At 41.1% G+C, this 20,357-nt stretch overlaps 1 protein-coding gene across 1 annotated transcript; it reads left to right on the plus strand.

The window, feature by feature from the left end:
• Positions 1 to 1,969: 1,969 nt before the first annotated feature.
• Positions 1,970 to 19,255, plus strand: trpc4a (transient receptor potential cation channel, subfamily C, member 4a). Its single transcript, XM_034550129.1, has 14 exons — positions 1,970 to 2,128; positions 2,600 to 2,818; positions 7,444 to 7,584; positions 7,940 to 8,116; positions 8,540 to 8,740; positions 14,722 to 15,067; positions 15,458 to 15,597; positions 15,694 to 15,894; positions 16,009 to 16,130; positions 16,254 to 16,449; positions 16,562 to 16,756; positions 17,016 to 17,057; positions 17,456 to 17,545; positions 18,590 to 19,255. The coding sequence occupies exons 1-14, from the start codon at positions 1,970 to 1,972 to the stop codon at positions 19,253 to 19,255; spliced, it is 2,895 nt and encodes a 964-aa protein (XP_034406020.1).
• Positions 19,256 to 20,357: the final 1,102 nt, after the last annotated feature.

Below are 20,357 nucleotides of genomic sequence, written 5' to 3' on the forward strand. Positions count from 1 at the left end.
AAAGGGCCATCTGCATAAAAGCCTGAGCATGTGTGTGTTTTCAATAATAGCTCACACTGATATCAGCAGAACTTCCACAAATCCATTGGTGTTTCGCTCAGTGGGCAGCCTCACTTTATAGCTGCTGTATTTTGTGGCAATTTCTGTCCCAAGTTTACAATCAAGGTGGGTTTCTTTGGGGGAAACAATTAGACACAACAGCGTTAAGCGCAGCAAACATATTATACTACACTAAACACTAAAACATAGTTTTTCACAACAAAGACACAACAAAGTGCAATAGACTATCGGGACCATGACTCGTATAGTGTGAAACTTTAAGAGACAAGTAGAGTTGAATACTCAAATAACAAAACATGTTTATAATCAACAGCACTGCAGTGCATGCATGTTTTCTGCATAGTGCATGATTTATACTTTACCCTCTCAAAATAGATATTCAGTGTTGGTCACTGCAGGGTCCCCCGTCTGGCCAGTTCAGAGGTTATTTTATATTCAAAGTGGCAATGTTTCACAAAGCAATATCAAACTAATGACCAGGATCTCAGCTCTTTCTTTTTTCTCTCAAATCTTTCTTTTCATGATGCAGTTCCTTTCTTGAAACGAAGGAAATTAGTTAGGAAAAAATGTTGCTTAGGAACACCAGCCGACAGGGAACTGCATGATGCTCCTTTGATCTTTAGGACTTTGCTGCAATATATTCGTTGCATTTGAGGCATCTTAAATTCCTGCTCTTTCAGCACATCAGAATGTGGCCACATTAGGGTCGCTAGTACAAAACCTGAATGTCTTGACAGGACGTTACGTTGGATGGGAGTAACATCCTGAAGTCTTGTCATCACTGTGAGGTTGCCAGGCAACCAGCAGAGACTCCAGCAAGTTACTGCGATAGCCAAGAAATAGTGAAGCAAGTCACCTCCGTAATGTCGATTTGTGCAGATTATACAAAAAATATATAACCTCCTAATTAGTGATCTTTAGAGTTGCCGTTATTTCGCGTAATTTCTCACCTGATGGCTGAGTTTGGTGAGGCGTTCTTCTCTGTTTCCAATCTTTGTGCCAAGCTAACTCTCAGCAAGACAGCAAAATAGAGTTTTTTTTCAAAAACCTTTCCTTAAAATGTGATATTTTTCCTTCTGTTTTCTTCTTGTTAGAGACACACGAGCAGTGTGGAGAGCAGTAATGAGACAGTGAAGAGACAGGTGGCATTACGCAAGTTACTTGAACTCCTTTTTTATATTTAGTAATATGTAACCTTTTACACTTTATCTTGTTTAATGTTTGCATCTCCTGCACCCCCTGCTTTCTTGTCCTCTCCGTCCACTGTGGTTTCAAAGAAAAATAGAAAATGGCCAATCTCTTGTGTTTGTATTATTGTTTTTGCACACCTGCTCAGGGGATATAGTCAACTCACTTGTTTTAGAATGAGCTCATTGCATAGTCTGAGGACATCCAAACCGTTGCTTAATTTTTAGGATTCACTTCGCAGAAACAGTTTACGAATGCTACTTATTTATGTAATCGTGAACACAATTTCCCCATCTTCTCTTCACGTTCACTATTTCATTATAACAGATCTCACCACTGCCAGATGACAGAGATCTTGACCGTTGCCTTGTTAGGAGACAGTCACCTTGACGGCTTCTTTCTGTGAAACTGCAGTGCTGAAAGCATCATGTTGCTGTCACCAGGCAACCACTAAGTCGGTTGATGTCAATCAATTAGCAAGCATCATTAATGACATTAAGTCATTCATTCAAGAATCCATTTCAGCTTCCTCACTCTGTCTATATGATCCACTCACCTCTGCTCCTGTCGTCTTCTCATCTTTTCTTTCTTGTGAAAATCAATACCAACAACATGTCTTCTTCCTTTCACACTTTGGTTCCTGTCCCCTCTAGTGTGAAATCCCCCAGATTGGCAGCAGCTGCAGTGTTTGCAGAGTGCTGGTAAGCTGAAGCCCAGGGAGATGTCCCAGCTGTACTACCGGCGGACTGACAGCTCCTCGTACCGGGACCGCATCCCGCTGAGGATTGTGAGGTCTGAGTCGGAGCTGTCACCTTTGGAGAAAGCCTACCTTGGAGCTGTGGAGAAGGGAGACTATGCTAGTGTCAAACAGGCTCTGGAGGTTTGTGTGTGTGTGTGTGTGTGTGTGTATAAGTCCATTGAAGAATGGATAATGTGATACATACAGCCACTGAACCTCTAAATTATGAATGGTTGAATGGGAATTAAAACCTTAATCTAATTGGATTGATTTAGAAAATATTAGATGATGTATGGGTAAAATGTGCAGCCATGATTATCCTCAATTATTCCAGGTGTCAGACTTTGAGTAGACGCATAATATTGCTAGACACCAGCTGTTTGGTAGTCCTACAGTACCTGTGGGTGCCTGTTTGCTCTCTCAGAGCACAACTCTGGAGACACGAGGTGCTCTGTCAGATCTGAAAGGTGTGAGGTGTTAACATTTAAAAAAAACAATGTGTATTTGCTCTCAATTACTAATTCCCCTTCTAATCACTGATTCTGTTTAACAAAGTCCCAGAGTAACGTTTTAATCAAACCCTGACTTTCAATCATAACCCTATTTTGCCAGGAGGCCGAGATCTATTTCAAAATCAACATCAACTGCATCGACCCCCTCGGCCGCACGGCTCTGCTTATTGCCATTGAGAACGAGAACCTGGAAATTATCGAACTCCTGCTGAGCTTTAGCGTCTACGTCGGCGATGCCCTGCTGCACGCGATCCGAAAGGAAGTGGTGGGAGCTGTGGAGCTGCTGCTAAATCACAAGAAGCCTAGTGGTGGCATGCAGGTGAGGAGGGGATGGAAGAAGTTTTAAATTAAGAGTGCTTTATTCATGAGGAAGGACCGTGTCAGTGCACAGGCAGTGAGCTGCTGGCAAGGCACTGGGAGAGGAACGAGGATTGTTGACATTTACTTTCTCCAAATAAAATAAAAAAAATAAGTCCATTCCTTTTTTTCAGTTTAGCACCAATTAATTTATATTTTTGGTCGTTGATACACTGTGTGTGATCCTATTTGGGTTTAAAGGTATAATAACCTTTTATCCAAGAGAATATGACATTGGACAGACTCATAGCACATGTTCTGTTTATCATAACATGTATGATCAGTTATTTATAAAAGTAAATGAATAACTCAAATCCTATAGAACAATGCAGCTCACAAGCTGAATGCAGTTTCCTGAACCTTTTTATACCGTCTCAAATAATTGATCCGGTATAGTTGGAAACAACCAAAGCTGCCACTTCAAAAGGCTGCCTAAATAAGACTTGTACTGTCTTTTGTAAAATAAACCGGTCTTACAGAAAGACATTTAATGAGTATGTTCACTGAGAAAAAATAAGTTGTCGAACATTTTATACAAAGATACAGTGTAAGAAGAATTTTATCTTGGGATTGCTGCTGCTCTTAAACAAAGCCTTCCTCTCGTTTAGAGCTTTAATTGCTATCATCAAAAACCAAATACAGTGTAATTAATTTGAGATTGGTGCTCCTTTCTCAACCTAAGGAGCCTTTTCTTGTTCTTGTCCATGCCACAGATGCACATACTGTACACACTGGACCATGCACTTGCTCTTTTCCTCAGTTCTCAGCAGCAACAAACCATAAACCACAAAGGAGCAGATGTTTTTGGCGTCATCGATCAACTGAAGGGGGAGGATGTTATTCCTGTGCGTTTGTGTTTGATAATATGTAGTGAAATAGGAGGGGAAAAGGGAAAATGAAAGGAAAGGGAACGGAAGCATATATTAGGGAACAAAAGAGCACGAGAGATAGCTCAGGCTTGTTTGTTAAATGGAGAGAGATGGAGAGAGAATGAGATACAGAGGCCAAAAATATCCGTCCCAAACCCCTCAGCTGTGACATCTATCAGCCGCCGCTTTTCGCTTAATGTCTTTGTAAAATAGTGCTTCTACTCATGAGCGCCTGGTTATGCTTTTAAAGGGGGGAGAACACCTGGAAAAATACAAAATTGTCGAGGTTCTGGGAGCCGTCGCCCAGAAAAGGAGGAAGAAATGATTCAGCAGCCTTAGTAATACTCCGACTGCCACCGATACCCGAATTTCTTTTTCTTTTTTCAATGCATTTGATTTAATGATTGCTTGTTTTTGAAGAAATGACCAACTCTAGCTTTAAGTGAAGGTAAACTCATAAAAAGATGTTGCATTTGAAAAAGGAAACTGTGTTCATATGTGTTTACACACTACGTCCCAAATAATCCCCAAAAATATAATCAACAAAATAGCCCGTGCAAGATAGCCTTAAAGGAGCCGACTGAGCTGTTTTGTGAATGTCCTATCCCCACAGAAGAATCGTGTCCTCTCAGAGGGCTCACATTTGCTGGGCTTCGCTGGCAAACATTTACTCACAAATGTGGCGAAGCAAAACTATAACTTTGCTCCCCCTAATTGAATTGTGGGGATGCATTTGCTCCACATGCTCCATTGCTCAACCTACTTATGCTTCTTCCCATCACATGAGTAGGTTGTGAAAATTTCCTCAAGAGAAGCTCATCGATTATATTAAAAAGGCTGTCTGGGAAAAATACATTAAATCTGTTGCCATTGTCTTCTCTGAGATTTATTAATAAGAAGATGAATATATGCCTTGTTGGATTTGAGTGTGTTTGTCTTCTTATTTCGCAGGCTGTCTGAATTATGCGTGTAATAATCTCTCAAGTGTCGTGGCTTATTTGTTTTCCACTGAGGAGTGCACTGGATATCAGCATTTTAAACAGCTTCATGTATTATCCTCTGAGCACAGATATGCATCTGTCAGAGGCACAGACACTGGAGCTCAAGTTGAAGGCCTTAGGGTGCTTCTGTGTTGTAGGTTGTTTTTTTTCGTTCTTTTTTTTTTCTTCATTCTTTTCATATTTTGCTCATTGTTTCATGGGTTACTCTGCAAACTAGATGTGTGCATGAAGATAGTTATGTAAGGAAATCCCTCTCCTTCTTTCATATAACATAATAAGCATAATCATGCTTGCTTGAATCCAGAAAGTTTGTTTTCTGCATTGTCACTCAAAAACAGGACTGCTCAGTGTCCCATTTTATTCCATTTTGATCTAAACAGCATCTTTGATTCTGGAAGACGACAGGTGGGGAGGCTGGAAAAGGAGCACAGTGTAAAGAAAGGAAACACTGTGTATCCTAATTAATGTGACGGTGCATGCCTCATCCTAATATGAGTAACACATACTGTATGCATTACACGGACAAGTGGGTTATAATTAAATTTCTTTTCTCCATTATTATCATAACTTCACATCTAGCCTGCTCCGTGCTCGGGCATAGGCCAAGGCTGTTTGATGTAGATTATTTGATGTCCCTCCTCCTCCACCTCAGAACAGAGTATATAGCTTATTAGATCACCCTCCTCTGCGAAATATGACGACTTTCAGACGTGTCTCTGTGGTACTCTCTGTAGTTGCTGCTGCTCTAAGATTAAATGACACAAGTCCCACATTTAAAATGACTTTTGGGTGCAATACGGATGATGAAACCTTTTTGAGAAAACGAACAAATCCCCTGCTTAACAATTATTCATAGGTTGTTTCTCAAAGAGTTTCACTGAAACTACTCATGTTTCTATTCATGATATACTTTAAAGTGAAACATTTCTCAAACAGACTGTGGTACAGTTAACCTCAGTCTTTTATTCAAATGAAATCTATATTCTATGAATGGCTCTATTGGAGGTTGGTCAGTTAGTTTTCCACTTTGGTTCAGACTTATCTCAACAACCGTTTGATGGATGTATATGACATCCTGCATGGTCCAGAGGATTAATTCTAAAGATGTTGGTGATCCCTTGCCTGACATTTCATCTAGTGCCACCAGCAGGACAAAGTGTTCACTTATTCAAGGACATTTATCAATATCTACCAAATGGATTGGGACAAAGTCGACAGATATCTGTGGCGTCCAGAGGATGAATGTGAATGACTTTGGTGATACACTGACTTTCTCTCTAAAACCACCACGAGCCTCGCATTGTATTTCTTTTTTGTCATGCGTCTGTGAGCTTGTTAGCATGCTTATGTTACTATTAGCTCAAAGCACTGCTGTGTCACAGAGAACATGGCTGTACAATCTAAGTCTAGTTATTTCATGCTTTGTCGTGCTGCCCCCCATGATGGCAAGAGTAGCTACAGTGTATGTCCCTATTAAATCAATCAATACAGGAAACAGTGCTGCATATCGATTTACATCACTGTTTCCTACTCAACTTTCCTATTAAGTGGATCCACTCACAGTAAGACTCTCATAAAAGCTCTCACAGGTCTTTTTTCCACTTTTCCCTTGTCACCAAACAGTGTTTTACTGCCACGTATGGCTTCTTGTGTAGAAAGCTGCCAGTAGAAGGCCTCCGGTTGCCTCTGAGATACCAATATCAGCATATTGCCAGTTTTTTTAGTTTGTCAAACCCTTTGACTGTCCCTTGAAATACACTAATTGTCAGTTTTCAAGGGTTTATGTCAACACAAACACTGAGTATTAATAAGGACATTGGAATATGTGAGTTAATGTAATGTATGAGTAAACGGCTTGACAAAGTTTTGACATTTGACATTACAACGTATCAAATTGTTACACAGCAACACAGCTGTTACACTTCCATGGTTGCGTTACAGTTTAAAGAGGACCTTATTTTATGGTGCTAGACTTTCATGTCTTTCTCACTCTCTCACTCCACTATCCCCTTATATCTTTCCTCTGTCTTATATCAAGTTTCTAAATAGGTCCTAACCTTTCACACGGTTATCCTCCAACAATCCTCTGACGATTCTGTCTCTCTCTTTCTTTTTTCTCTCACCGCAGAATCAGATAATAGTACTTCAATTAAAAGAAGTGAAAAGGGCCGGCTTACTCGGCAGCCCGCAGCCGTACATACCCGCTGAATGACATGGGAATAGCGAAAAGGGCTTAGCTGGAGTGGGTGATTAGATGAATAGGTGGAATGGGTTTCTTTCTGAACATAATGATTCCCTGTGAAATGTGTGAAAAATACTGATGCTTTTTTATTATGATTTGGCCTACACCCTTTACAGCTCTCTTGATATGGAAGGCATTGTGTCTGTGACTTTGACCGAGGGCACCACTCTATGCCGCCATTTGAACTGTTTTCACTGCCGCTTGAATGTTTTTTCACAAAGTTTCCTTTAACTTTACTGTAAAGACCTTTGAACTGTTCTCTGAGGCAAACAGGAGATCTTTTCAGCTGTGTTTAACCAAACCAATTACTGCACTTCCACTGTGCGCTGAGCATGTCAGTTAAACCTGGCAGAAGGAAAAATCTGAGGTCTTTAAATTGGTAATAGATCACATAATGGCCAATGCCAAATATACAGCTTTGAAAGCTTCATTCAATATTTGTGTTAAAGTTGTTCTGCTCTGCTCTCTCTGAAAGGTTCCTCCTATCTTATTGGACAAGCAGTTCTCTGACTTCACCCCTGACATCACTCCCGTCATCCTCGCTGCGCACACCAACAACTATGAAATTATCAAGCTTCTGGTGCAGAAAGGTGTATCTATGCCGCAGCCTCATGAGGTGGGTATACCATTTTTATTTTTTTATTATCAGTGTATCGCCAAAATATCAACAAATGTTCTGGGAGCAAACAAAAGTCTTATGTGCAGAAGGATTAAAGAGCAGTTTTGACACTACGTCCAGTGGGGTTATGAAGGTGTTTTATGAGTCAATAAATATCATAGATTCAGATGATACACTACTAGATTTTTACTCAACAGCAGCAATTTGTATCTTGAGTAAGGTAGTTACATAGTATACACTAGAGTATTGACATAATGGATACAGCGCTTGCATTGCACGACCGAAACCTGATTTATTAGGAAATACTGGGAAGCCTCATTAATATCTGTCCATGCGTTGTTTGACGCTGCAGGTGCGCTGTAACTGTGTGGAGTGCGTGTCCAGTTCAGACGTGGACAGCCTGCGGCACTCGCGTTCCCGCCTCAATATCTACAAAGCGCTGTCAAGTCCCTCGCTAATTGCGCTCTCCAGCGAGGACCCCTTCCTCACTGCGTTCAGGCTCAGCTGGGAGCTGCAGGAGCTGAGCAAGGTGAGGAACGTCCTTTCCTAGGATTTGATTACGTTGCATTAATCAACCTGCCTGTGCCCTCTCATGATACCATGATGTAACATTCAATGGCCTTTTCCATTTATTAGCCCAGCATTAATATAAATTGCTCTTGGGGATATAGCATCTGATAAAAAATAATGAAACGGGTCAGCGATGACAGTTCACAGAAATAATGGAAATATTGAATACTGGCTTCTTATCGCTTATAGTTTATTATATTTCTAGATGAAATATTATGAACCCAAAGTTAATTTTCCAGATCCAATTCCTAGAACTAAGATTCAATTTAGAAACAGCACTTTTTAGACCAGAACTCAACATTTGTTCAATATATTGACTTAAAGTTCAGCTGCCAGGACTCTTGGTGTTTAGCGCTATATTTTCTTGTACACTGTTTTTAAGGTGGAGAATGAGTTCAAATCCGAGTATGAGGAGCTGTCTCAGCAATGTAAACAGTTTGCCAAGGACCTGTTGGACCAGACCAGAAGCTCCAGAGAGCTGGAGATGGTCCTCAACTACAAAGATGACATCAACTTATTGGATGAAGAGGGCAACAATGACCTGGCAAGACTCAAACTAGCTATCAAGTACTACCAAAAAGAGGTAAAACATGCGTGAAACATAATATTTGGTCGCCTCACAGCAAGAAGGGTTCCCGGTACGGGCAGTTCTGTGTGGAGTTAGCATGTTCTCCCCGTGTCAGCGTGGGTTCCCTGTGGGTTCTCCGGCTTCCTCCCACAGTCCAAAGACATGCAGCTCAGGTTAATTGGAGGCTCTAAATTGCCCGTAGGTGTGAATGTGAGCGTGACTGGTTGTCTGTCTCTATGTGCCTTGAGATGGACTGGCGACCAGTCCAGGGTGCACCCTGCCTTCGCCCAATGACGGCTGGGATCGGCTCCAGCGACCCGCGACCCTAAATAGAATAAGCGGTTTGGATAATGGAACGGAATGGTAAACATCAATGACACAGAAAAAGTTACGTCTTTATTTTATGGAAAGATATAAGAAATCTTCTTATTTTCCCCCCCAGACTTCTCGTATTCATTTCTCGTATTCATATCTTCTGTTGAGTATTGTTTACTACGCTATCTACTGTACAGCTTGTAGATGCCGGAGAGTCTTACCGATTGTATCTGTTTTGGCTTTGGCGGCTTAAGAGATGCAAAGCTTGAATTGCATTACCAAAGCATTACAATTGCAAGGTAACACTTGATTTCATGTTAAACTTGAAACTGTAGCTGCTGATTCAGGATGTCTTCTTCGTTAAAATAACACGTAGATAGCGACACAAAATGTTGTTTATTCATTCAAATCAAGTCAGGCATTATGTCGCTGAAAAGGCAAAAGCCTGTTGCTGAATTTCTAGTTCCAGTTAAACATACATGCTCTATAATAGTCTGTGATATTTGATGCACAACATGTACAGTACATTTGGGTTTAATGTGCAGGCAAACAGGCATGAATTAAGTGATCATTTCAGTTTCACGAAGCTAGCCAATAAATTGGACCATTTGATTCAGCAACTCTGGAGGACCTCAATTGCATTTCAAACACACTTATGAATAAATATGAGGGAAATGGTTCAAACCTGATAACTCCAAAGCAAATTTTTCCTGAACAGTCCACTGTTTCCGTTGTGTGGTACATGTTTGTCAGGTATAGAGAATAATTGGTACAAAAAGCTAATTAAAAGGTGCATTTTAATTCCTAATATGTGATAAGTATATGAACATTCAGTATGGATACAATTTGTTCTGGCTGGATTTTTCCCTTTTTCAGATTTAGGTAGTAAACTGTTCACACCCCATCAATGTTATAATTGTTATTGATGAGTAAGACAAGACCATTCATCTGCATACTGATTCTTTTGTAATTATTTAGTTATGGCTGTAATCACTTTACAATGAAGTACTTGTACAGCACCTGTTTAAAGAGTGCTCTGGGTGAATATAAAAGTGTTACCAAAAAATCATCTAACTGATGCATTAGCTGTTCTTCTAGGTTTAATGGGATGTAATGAGCCCGATTATAGCATTGCTTAGTCATGGGATGGCTGATGGTTTCCTCAGGCAACAAGAAAGGGGTCAAATAAGAGTTCCACTGAATAAAAAGGTGAAGCAAAATGATGAGGGAGCCAACACATTACTCCCAGGAGCGTTTTCATAATTCATTCATCTGTCTTCGCTCAGAGCAGATGCACTTTTGGAGGCGTCTCGATTTATGACTCTGCTCTTCCCTCCCTCATCCATCTAGTTGTTGCGCATCAGACACAGGTGGGCGAGTGAGCATGTTGAGTCTCAAAAGGACAATTGGAAGTAGAGCAACAGGTGTACATGATGATGGACAGTCCCCTGTCCTCTTACCCTGACCTCTCTGTTGTCCCTCATTTCACAAAAGTGTAAGCAATCATCCCCTCTTGCTGCCGCTGCCTCAACTGTCTCAACACATCCCTTCTCCCCGGTTTCTTTCATTATTCAGAAGATGTCCCAATATGCCCTTTTCCTGCATCCTATCTATAACACCCTTTGATTGCACTGGGACTTTGACTGAGGACCGTGTCTCATGATATGGCAAACAATCCACCCAGCTGTCCTTTTTAAATGATAAATGACCGAGCTCCTCAGATTGTTTAGCAGTCATTTCAAGGTAAAGATGTTCTGTTAGAGATACTCATTGGGCCTCGTGCAAGTGTTGCTAGAAACTGTTATAGAGTGCTGTAGTGTATTAAATATAGAACGATCCAAAGTTATCTTTTCTTTGTAAAGTTAACAAGTGAAAATCCGAAATTGCAGCGAAAGCATTTAAACACATTACAGCCTGTTTCCAAGTTAATTTCTAACTAATTCCCAAAATATAATCTTTGATCACTTGATTTACAGATTTCTCGCAGAATATATAGTAATGGAGCTCCTGGTTTTACCTTTGTAGTATATGGAGTGAAGATACTGGAATGGAGGCTGGGTGAAACTGTATAAATTCACAAGCAAATATTTTATTAACAGTAATACCAGTTGTCTTGGCAGCGCTGTGCTAGAAGGTGTAGTATGTTGTGGGATATTTCTTCACTAAATAGTTTATAGTTTAAAGTGTGTAAATTGTGTGAAGTCTTACGTGGCTTATAGGATTTTGACCAAAGAATTGCCACCTAAATGAGAATTTGCAGTGGAAATCTCAATATCAAAATGTTTTCTGCTGCAATCCCCTGAGAAGCAAATGTGTATGGAGTAACTGTACAAACTCACACTCAGAGGGATTTAAAGTGATTGCTTTGTGCCTGTGACATATGATCTTTAAGCCCCCCTTAGTTAGACTGGAAAGGCTTGTTTCTGCAGAGAGCAGTGTGTTCAGGGTATTTTGTCTGTGGTGTGATTAAAAAAAGAAATCTCTTTCAGCAATTTCCCAAACACTCAGGCTCTTATAATTGGCATGACACTCAACCCGAATGTATGATTTTACTTTTTTTTTTTTAAATAATACTGGCTGTAGATGAGTGGGAACGTGAGTCACAGGGAGCATGTTTTTGACCCTCAGCTGAAAAAAGCTGACAACATTTCAACTCTTATCCCTCTTATGTGTGTTGTGTGCATGAACGCTCGCTTACGTTTTTGGGGTATTTATCCTTATCTGTGCGTGTTTGTCGTTTTTTCTTCCCCTATGTACCCAGGGTTTAGAAATGCAATTTATAATGGTCTAAAAAGAAATCTCCACAGGCCTCCGGTCTAAAGAGCAGCTCAAACAGAGCGGTCTACGCTTTGATGCAGCGGGAGGCCAAATCAGACAAATATGATCAGTATCACAATAAAGTGCAGATTATCCCATCTAACTCCCTGAGGGTTTCAGCAGTGGATTACTCTCATTTGTAAAAATGTAGGTGAGTACATTTAGGATTCACAGTGTGAGCGGAGGCAGATTGCCTCTTTCGTGTTTGAAATTGTGAGAAGTAACATGCTGTAGTTTGACGTTGCCCCCTTGTGATGTATCACACATACTGCAATGCGGTAATTCAATATGTTTTTATTGCCTCCATCACATGGAGATAGCATTGCACTAAGACGAATAAGTCTTATGCAGTAAAGGACCATTAACACTCTGCACGTATTCACTGCAACAGAAAGATCTGTCTTCCCAGTTCAGTCTTCAGTGTTGAGCAATGCTGAGCCTTCAGTTTAAAAGAGGTAACTCCACTTGATCCTAATGCAATGCAAATTGTTATTTTTTTATTTAGAATAATCTCTCCCATACTGTAGCCAGTTTCTTCACTCTGAGTTTGTTGTGCTTTATGTCATGTGATTGTTACTGCACATCTTAGTTCATGATATAAAGGTACACATGCAGGGACACCTTTTTCTAGGTGAACCAGCTTTTGTGCTATAACACCCAGTTGTTTGTAAGCTTGAGACCGTGTGACCGTCAGTGTGTGGGTTGATTCAGAAATCTTTTTTGTTAGTGTACATCATGGTGAGGTAACTTGTAACAAATGATGAATGGATGGACGATAACTATATCCTACAGGGAAACTCGTAACATAACACCATGCAAGCAAAGGTGATCAGATTGGGTAGATTATCTTGGTATATTTGACATTTGTATTTCCACTATCATCAAAGCCAATCACACAACAAAAAGGAGGCCGCTGAAAGTTGTATGCCTGGCAGCGATTGTCTGTGAAAGCGGAGCAGAAGAGTTTCAGCAGAGCTTTCATGTTGGTGATGCTGCAGGGCTAGAAAACATCCTCAGATTGATAGTTTCATCCTGTCCTCGCCCTTTTGGATTGTTGACAGTGGAGAGAGGCAGGAAAGCTTGGAGAGGTGCACTCTCTCAATGGGACGTAAGACCAGGAGGGACTCTGGTTGAGTTGTGTGAACAAGCCACCTCAGGCAAACATGACACTTTATTAAAGCTGAGTTTTGGCAGTGATTTTACAGACAAAGGAAGGGTGAAATAACAGACATGTTTGGATTTCTTTCTGGTAAGAAAAGACAGTAGAAAGAGAGGTTTGTATTGGAAAGAAGCTGTTCTTAATGAATGTAAGTCATTAAAATGTTACAGCAGTGTAAATAAAGGGAAGAATAATAACATGTATCTGTATGATGACAGATCACGTTTGCGTTCTATAAACAAAAGGAAAATATTATACAAACCACATATTGATCTTGTAAAGGTACATAATCTCAATGTGAAGATTACATTATTATTACAGCTCATGTGCTCACACAGCATTGCTACATTTTATTAATTATAGTGCTAATTAGCTTACTTTCTGACCTCATTAGCATCGCTGTCAGCGTTTAATGTTTCATGCAAGACATCAGGCATCTCAAGTGCCTTTTGTTAACTATCATAGTATCAAGTAGGAATAATGAACTGACAAGGAATAATGGCTAAAAAGGAACATGTTTTATTGATGAATGGTTGTGTCATAAACTATCAAAGCTATAGTGGCTGCAGAATTTAAAACAATGTCTCTTTTTTATTGTATTATTTACTGGGATAAAGTACTTCATTACAAGACTCAGCCTGCACCCATGGGTCTACTTCAGACTTTGGTTGCAACTTAACGAGGTTAGCCATCTTGTCTATAATAAGGTTCAATTTCAAAGGATTATGAAAAGAAAGAATCATTAAGGGAGCTTTTTTCCTTCACTCTTTATTCTTCCATTGTCAGTTTATGTCGATACAAAGAGTTGAAGCTGTATCATTGATCATATTATCTCTCTCTCTCTCTTCTTCTCCACCCATCCATGAAATACATCTCCTCCTATATTCTCTCTCTTCTGCATTTCCTCTCAAGTTTTGTGGCAACACTGTAGTTGAAGTATGGAAATATGAGCAGTTCTACTCCAGACCCCAACACCGTTACGGATCTCTGGTTCCCATGGTAACAAGGCTGCAGAGTTGGTGAATTGGCACCCAACGGTGCTGGTCCACACTTTGACTCTAATATAAAGGCTCAACGTAATATTTCACAACACTGCAATAACCTCCACAATATTTTCCTTTCTTCTTTTCATTCCAGCAGTCACATCTGGTATTGATCCCACAACATCACAACACTTCAAACAAGCCACACAAAAGAAAAGAATACAATCTATTTCCCACATGTTGAATCATGTTGCAAACATTTTTCAATAATCTTGTTGCGTTATTCAGACATCTCGGGAAGAAGTACTGTGTTTTTATCTCAGGAAAATCATTGAGAAATGCAATGCAGTCATCTAAACAAGACTCATAGTTCCTTTAAGAGTGTTTTTTACTGACCTCACAGTCTGTATAAAGTTATCTTTCTTTAAAAACAGCCTTTCCTTGATTTCCCTCTAAAATATACATTTGTGTCTATGATTACTCTTTACATTTTGACACCACCAACACATCCCACTCCTACGTTTCTATGCTCTGAACAGGAACTTGCTGCAGTTGCTAATTCCGTCACAAAGTCACTAGGGCATTACGTTCTGTGTAAAACCACTTAATAGCCTCAGGCTGAGGATGCTGAATCCTACCTTTTTAGATTAGAGTGCGGGGAGTTATTTTTATCTCCATGGATCAAACAGAAACGTATAGCTCTCTCTCCTTATTTCTTTCAGTTTGTAGCTCAGCCAAACTGCCAGCAGCTTTTGGCGTCCCGGTGGTACGATGAGTTCCCCGGCTGGAGGCGACGCCACTGGGCCGGGAAGTTTTTCACCTGCGTCTTCATCGGCCTCCTCTACCCTGTGTTTGCTCTCTGGTACCTCATCGCTCCTAAGAGTCGCCACGGCCTCTTCATCCGCAAGCCCTTCATCAAGTTCATCTGCCACACTGCATCCTACCTGACCTTCCTGTTCCTGCTGCTCCTCGCCTCCCAGCACATTGTCACCACAGAGCAGGACAGGCAGGACAGACAGGGCCCTGCACCAACCACTGTGGAGTGGATGATCCTCCCCTGGGTGCTGGGTGAGTGAAATGAGTCTCATGTATCCTATTGACTTTAGTGATCCCCAGTCTCTCTACGACTATTGATTGTATTGCAATAAAATTGTCTCGCAGAATGAATTGTCATCACCTTTTTGATCGCTGGACTGTTTATCTAGCTCCAGCATCAAGTCACAATTTGTATTTGGTTTATGAACAATACATTGGCTGTACTGATTAGGGCCGGTCTAACGTCAGCATGCAAACATGCCAAACTGAGATGGTGAACCCCCACTCCCATGAAGATGTCTATGCAGGAAATAAACGTGACTTCACAACCTCGGATGCAACAATTACTTTTAGAATATTACCTGCTCGCCGTGTCCATGGTATGAGGATATTTATTGAACAGAACAATCTCTGTATTGACAGGATTTATCTGGGCAGAGATCAAACAAATGTGGGATGGTGGTTTCCAAGACTACGTCCATGACTGGTGGAACCTGATGGACTTTGTCATGAACTCTCTTTACCTGGCCACCATCTCCCTAAAGATTGTAGCCTACACAAAGGTAACCAATTAACTATGAATGGAAGTCAAATAGACGAGTGCAGTGTAACTTTACTGTGTTCTCCCTTTATATGTTTCCATCCTCTGTCCTGTTCAGTACAGTGGTAGTAAACCGAGGAACCAGTGGGAGATGTGGCACCCAACACTAGTGGCAGAGGCAGTGTTCGCCATAGCAAACATTTTCAGTTCCCTGCGCCTCATCTCGCTGTTCACAGCCAACTCTCATCTGGGGCCACTGCAGATCTCACTGGGGCGAATGCTGCTGGACATCCTGAAGTTCCTCTTCATCTACTGTCTGGTAAACACACAAATGTTTGCACACAGACGGGAATATAGTCTTGCAGAGAGCACATGGATTGGCTTAAATAATTGCATCCACTTGGCACACACATTCTCTTCTCTCTTTCTCAAGGTCCTACTTGCATTTGCTAACGGGCTGAACCAGCTGTACTTTTACTACGAGACCAAGGCTTCAGATGAGAAGGGGAAATGCAAAGGCATCCGCTGTGTGGAGCAGAATAACGCTTTCTCCACGTGAGTTCACGTGAATCTAAACTTGCTTGTGTGCGTAGTCTTGATGTGTGATGCTGTTGAGTTTAGTGGCAAAGAAAGCGATGTTTTTGCAGACTTTGAGTAGCACATATGTTTCCCTTGCAGGTTATTTGAGACACTGCAGTCTCTCTTCTGGTCAATCTTTGGTCTGATCAGCCTCTATGTGACCAACGTGGATGCTGACCATCAGTTCACTGAGTTTGTCGGCGCCACCATGTTCGGCACCTACAACATCATCTCACTGGTGGTGCTCCTGAACATGCTCATAGCCATGATGAACAACTCCTACCAGCACATTGCTGTGAGCGCAAATGAAACACCCTGTGAACAAAGAGCTGCATGAGTGTGTGGAATAGATCATGTGTGTGTGTGTGTGTGTTGCGCTTTTCACGCGCTCTTAATCTCGGTTTCAGGATCATGCAGACATTGAGTGGAAGTTTGCCAGGACAAAGCTGTGGATGAGTTACTTTGAAGAAGGGGCCACTCTGCCAGCCCCGTTCAACATCATCCCCAGCCCCAAATCATTCTGGTACCTCATATGCTGGATCAAGAGACAAGTGTGCAAGAGGACAAGAGCCAAGCGCCCTGAGACCTTTGGAAGTCTCGGAGTAAGTCGGGTGTTATCCCTTTGAGCCTGTGAGCCCTCTAAATGCTATCAATTCAAAGTAGAAACCATAAATATAATTTCCGAGCACAAGTCTCTCTTGTCTCATGCTGCAAAAAGTCAGAGTCCATATGCAGTGAGACCTACAGATAGCAAAGTGTAATACAAATGTGTGATACCGTGTCGAAAAAGTAAATATGCCCTTTCTCTCACCTGCCACTCTTTTGCTAACTCATCCTCTCTGGCATCTGCTTTATGTACAGAGGCGAGCAGCAGAGAACCTGAGGATAAACCATCAGTACCAGGTAAATGTCATCTTTTTCAAAGCAAACTGAAAACGATTACTGTTCTCTGCTAGTGTGTGTGTGTGAGAGAGATCACAGCGCTCCTCAACGCCTTTCTGCACTTTCACTTACCATCTGTCAATAGAATGCGTTTGCAATGTCTCACACAATAGGCCTAACATTTACACCCAGTGGGATGTTCATCACCATTCTCTGTAGATGACTTCCGTTTTGTCCATATCCGCAGGAGGTTATTGTAGCATTTCTATTTGAGATGCAGCTTGAAATGTGTTTCCTTTTGTGCGTATATATTTGTCATTTTTTAAATGACTGACTGTGAGTTTCGTATTGAAGCAACACTTTCATTCAATATCGGAGGATGTTACTGTGTTCAAAGGCCTTTTGTTTCACCGATGTAGGAGGTGCTGAGGAACTTGGTGAAACGTTATGTGGCCGCCATGATTCGAGATGCTAAGACAGAAGAAGGCCTGACCGAGGAGAACTTCAAGGTAGGCACAGCGCCTACAGAGCAGAGCACAGGCGTCTATACTCGTGCTGTATTAACAATCGATCACATGACTAAGTGACAGGGGTTGTTCATAGTGACGACCCACAGAGAGTTATTTATTACCCGACTCCGAAGTTAGAGTTCAGGTCTATGCTTTTTTTTTTTTTTTAAAGGAGAATGATTCGTGGACACATTTATCAAGTGTTTCTTACATATATTCTAAAGTTGCTTTGTAACTGCTGAGTGGGTAAATAGGCCACCGTGTGCTAACAATTTTTCCAGATCAACTAAAGATTGAGTCAGTGTTCGCTACCCTCGAGTAGCCTAACAAATCAGTAACTTCAGGTTTAAAGGTGATTGAATTACAAAATGGTATTTCTAGTCAGCAATAAAATAAAATGGCATTTTCCAAACACAAGGAAAGAGGGGGGGGTGCAGCAGCTGAGAAGGCCCTGTTATTTGTTATGGTTTGTCTCTGACCCCAAGCGCACGACAACATGAAGGTTTAGTTTTAGCCGAACACACGGCGTAGTTTATTAGAGCACAACAAGTCGCTGGGAAAAGAAACACAAAAAAACTCAAAGTGTCCCCTTAGTCCACGGGTGATCGAACATCAAACCCAACAAAACCAAAAACTCTTCTTCTCCAGGGGAAGGGAAAAAAGGTAATCCACTGGAAGGTTGAACAGAAAATAATCCAAGAAAATACTCCACACAATAAGTCAGCAAAGACATGAGGGAAAGTTCAGTGAAGACACAAGGGGGGGGGGGGGGGGGAGTCCACGGACATCATGGCAACGTCAGCACAGACAGTCCTGCTCTTTATCTCTGAAAATGCCATTACTATGTTCTTATATCCTTTGTGAGAAAACGAAATTCCTGTCTCATTATTTTAATAATTACTCTTTACACACTTAGTATTGACTGAGTTCAAATTGAATCAATACTCTACAGAGTGCTCCGAAAATACCAACAACGGTTGCAAATATAGTCGAATGAAAAAAGCATGAATTAACTAGGTCATTGTTTTTGCTTTGCTCTCCCAGGAGCTGAAACAAGATATCTCCAGTTTTCGTTATGAGGTGATGGGCATGGTGAAGACAGGCAAGCCCGCTCTTCAGGGGGCAAAGGCCAGTGGGAGCTCAGTGGAGTCCAGTCTGGCGTACCCCAACTCCTCGCTGAAGGTTTCTCCCTCCCCCCAGAGCAGCCAGGCCAAAAGCAAACTCAACCGTTTCAAGCTCATTGCATCCATCCTCAAGCAGGGTAGTTCGACAGCTTCACCCAGGCCGCCTGAAAGCTCCAACGGTCTACTTATCGGACTCGGGGTCTCTGACGAGAGCTCCAGCAAAAGCCAGAGGGTAAATTCCCCCAAAGATAACGCTGACGTTGGCTTGTTCCAGAAACGCCACTGGAGTGGAAATGAAGCCACATTAGGTGCAGGAGAGATTTCCAGAGACATGTACTCTTTGTCAGAGGAGGCAGGGGAAACAGACGCAGAGCAGCAGGACAAAGAGCATCAGGCAAGAGGTAAGGATGAACAAGAGCTCCTGCAGACAGAAAAGAAGGATGAAAATAATGATGTATCAAAGAGCAACAATAGCTCGGATGAAGGAAGGAAAAAAGAAACCGAGGAAAAGGATAAAGAGAGTTTATCCTGCAGTGACTCAGCAGCTGGTGGATGTTTGTCAGTGTCGTCCAGAGAAGAAGCATAAACGTGGATATTTAACGTGAGGCCAAGTAATGCTGCACTGAAGAAAGAGAGAGAGACAATCAATGTGAGTTTCAAGTGAGGTTGAGTCTTAACTTTTCCAGTTATTACCAAACTAATGATCAGATTTGATCTTTGGAGACTCAGGAAAGCTTTTGGTTTCAGTGTTTTAAATGCAGTTATATTAGTGGAGATGCAGCAACGGTAAACTGAGCTTGGTGTGAGCACAGCAAGGATTTAGTATTTTAGGATAAAGTCTTTTTTATTGCATATCCACTGGTTGGAAAGTAATTATTTCCTGAAACTGATCATTAAACTTATTAAATGTAAACATTCTCTCTCTCTCTCCCTGTCACTTACCCAACATGTGCCCTTCTTTCCAAGTTCCTTCATCAGTCTCTCTCTACCTCTTTTCCTTCCCCCTTGACCTCTACACCGCTTAACTCTGCCCATCCTTCTCACTAGAGCAATAGATGTGATGTGTTTTAGACCCGACGCTCTGCCTTACTCTGTCTGTTTCTGCACTTTACACTGGCATACGGTATCTCAGAGGTGTGTCGAGCTCTGATGATGCAACAACAATTCTGTCAATGTTTTTCTATGCAAAACCTGGGATTGTGATTTTCATCTTTCGGAAGAGGACGGCTTGACAGTGACAAGTATTCTCGTACGTAAAGTTGAATCTGGCCGATATATAATAATGGGAAATACACAATATGAACACAAACTATCAACCATTTAAAGCAAAATATTATTGATGTTTTATTACTCCCACAGAAAATAAACTTGTTATTTTGAGAGATTTGCTTGTTTTTAACTCATAGATATGTCATGTTAGTTTGAATGAATGATATTATAGAAATTAAAACATAGATCAAATATACTCTTTATTTGGCCTTTTTCTTTTCTTCAATGCAGAATACAGACAGATGCAGACATGCTCGCTTATGTTATTAGAATTTTACTTTTGCAGACAATAATTGATTTTAGGGAGCTGCTTAGCACGTGTTCACAGTTTGTTTATCAATAATTATGTTTTCTAAGTCATTTATTATCACTCATCAAGGCTGTTCGATTCTGAGGTATTCAAAAGAAATATATACAAA

The sequence above is a fragment of the Cyclopterus lumpus genome, chromosome 14 (genome assembly GCF_009769545.1).
Source record: "Cyclopterus lumpus isolate fCycLum1 chromosome 14, fCycLum1.pri, whole genome shotgun sequence".
NCBI classification, from domain to species: Eukaryota; Metazoa; Chordata; class Actinopteri; order Perciformes; family Cyclopteridae; genus Cyclopterus; species Cyclopterus lumpus.

Excerpts from the sequence above, each read along its gene's own strand:
- trpc4a (XM_034550129.1), top strand. The coding sequence starts at position 1,970 with ATGTCCCAGCTGTACTACCGGCGGACTGACAGCTCCTCGTACCGGGAC. Across the intron at positions 16,131-16,253 it reads CAGAATAACGCTTTCTCCAC|GTTATTTGAGACACTGCAGT; the intron begins GTGAGTTCACGT and ends TTTCCCTTGCAG. Across the intron at positions 16,757-17,015 it reads AGACCTTTGGAAGTCTCGGA|AGGCGAGCAGCAGAGAACCT; the intron begins GTAAGTCGGGTG and ends CTTTATGTACAG.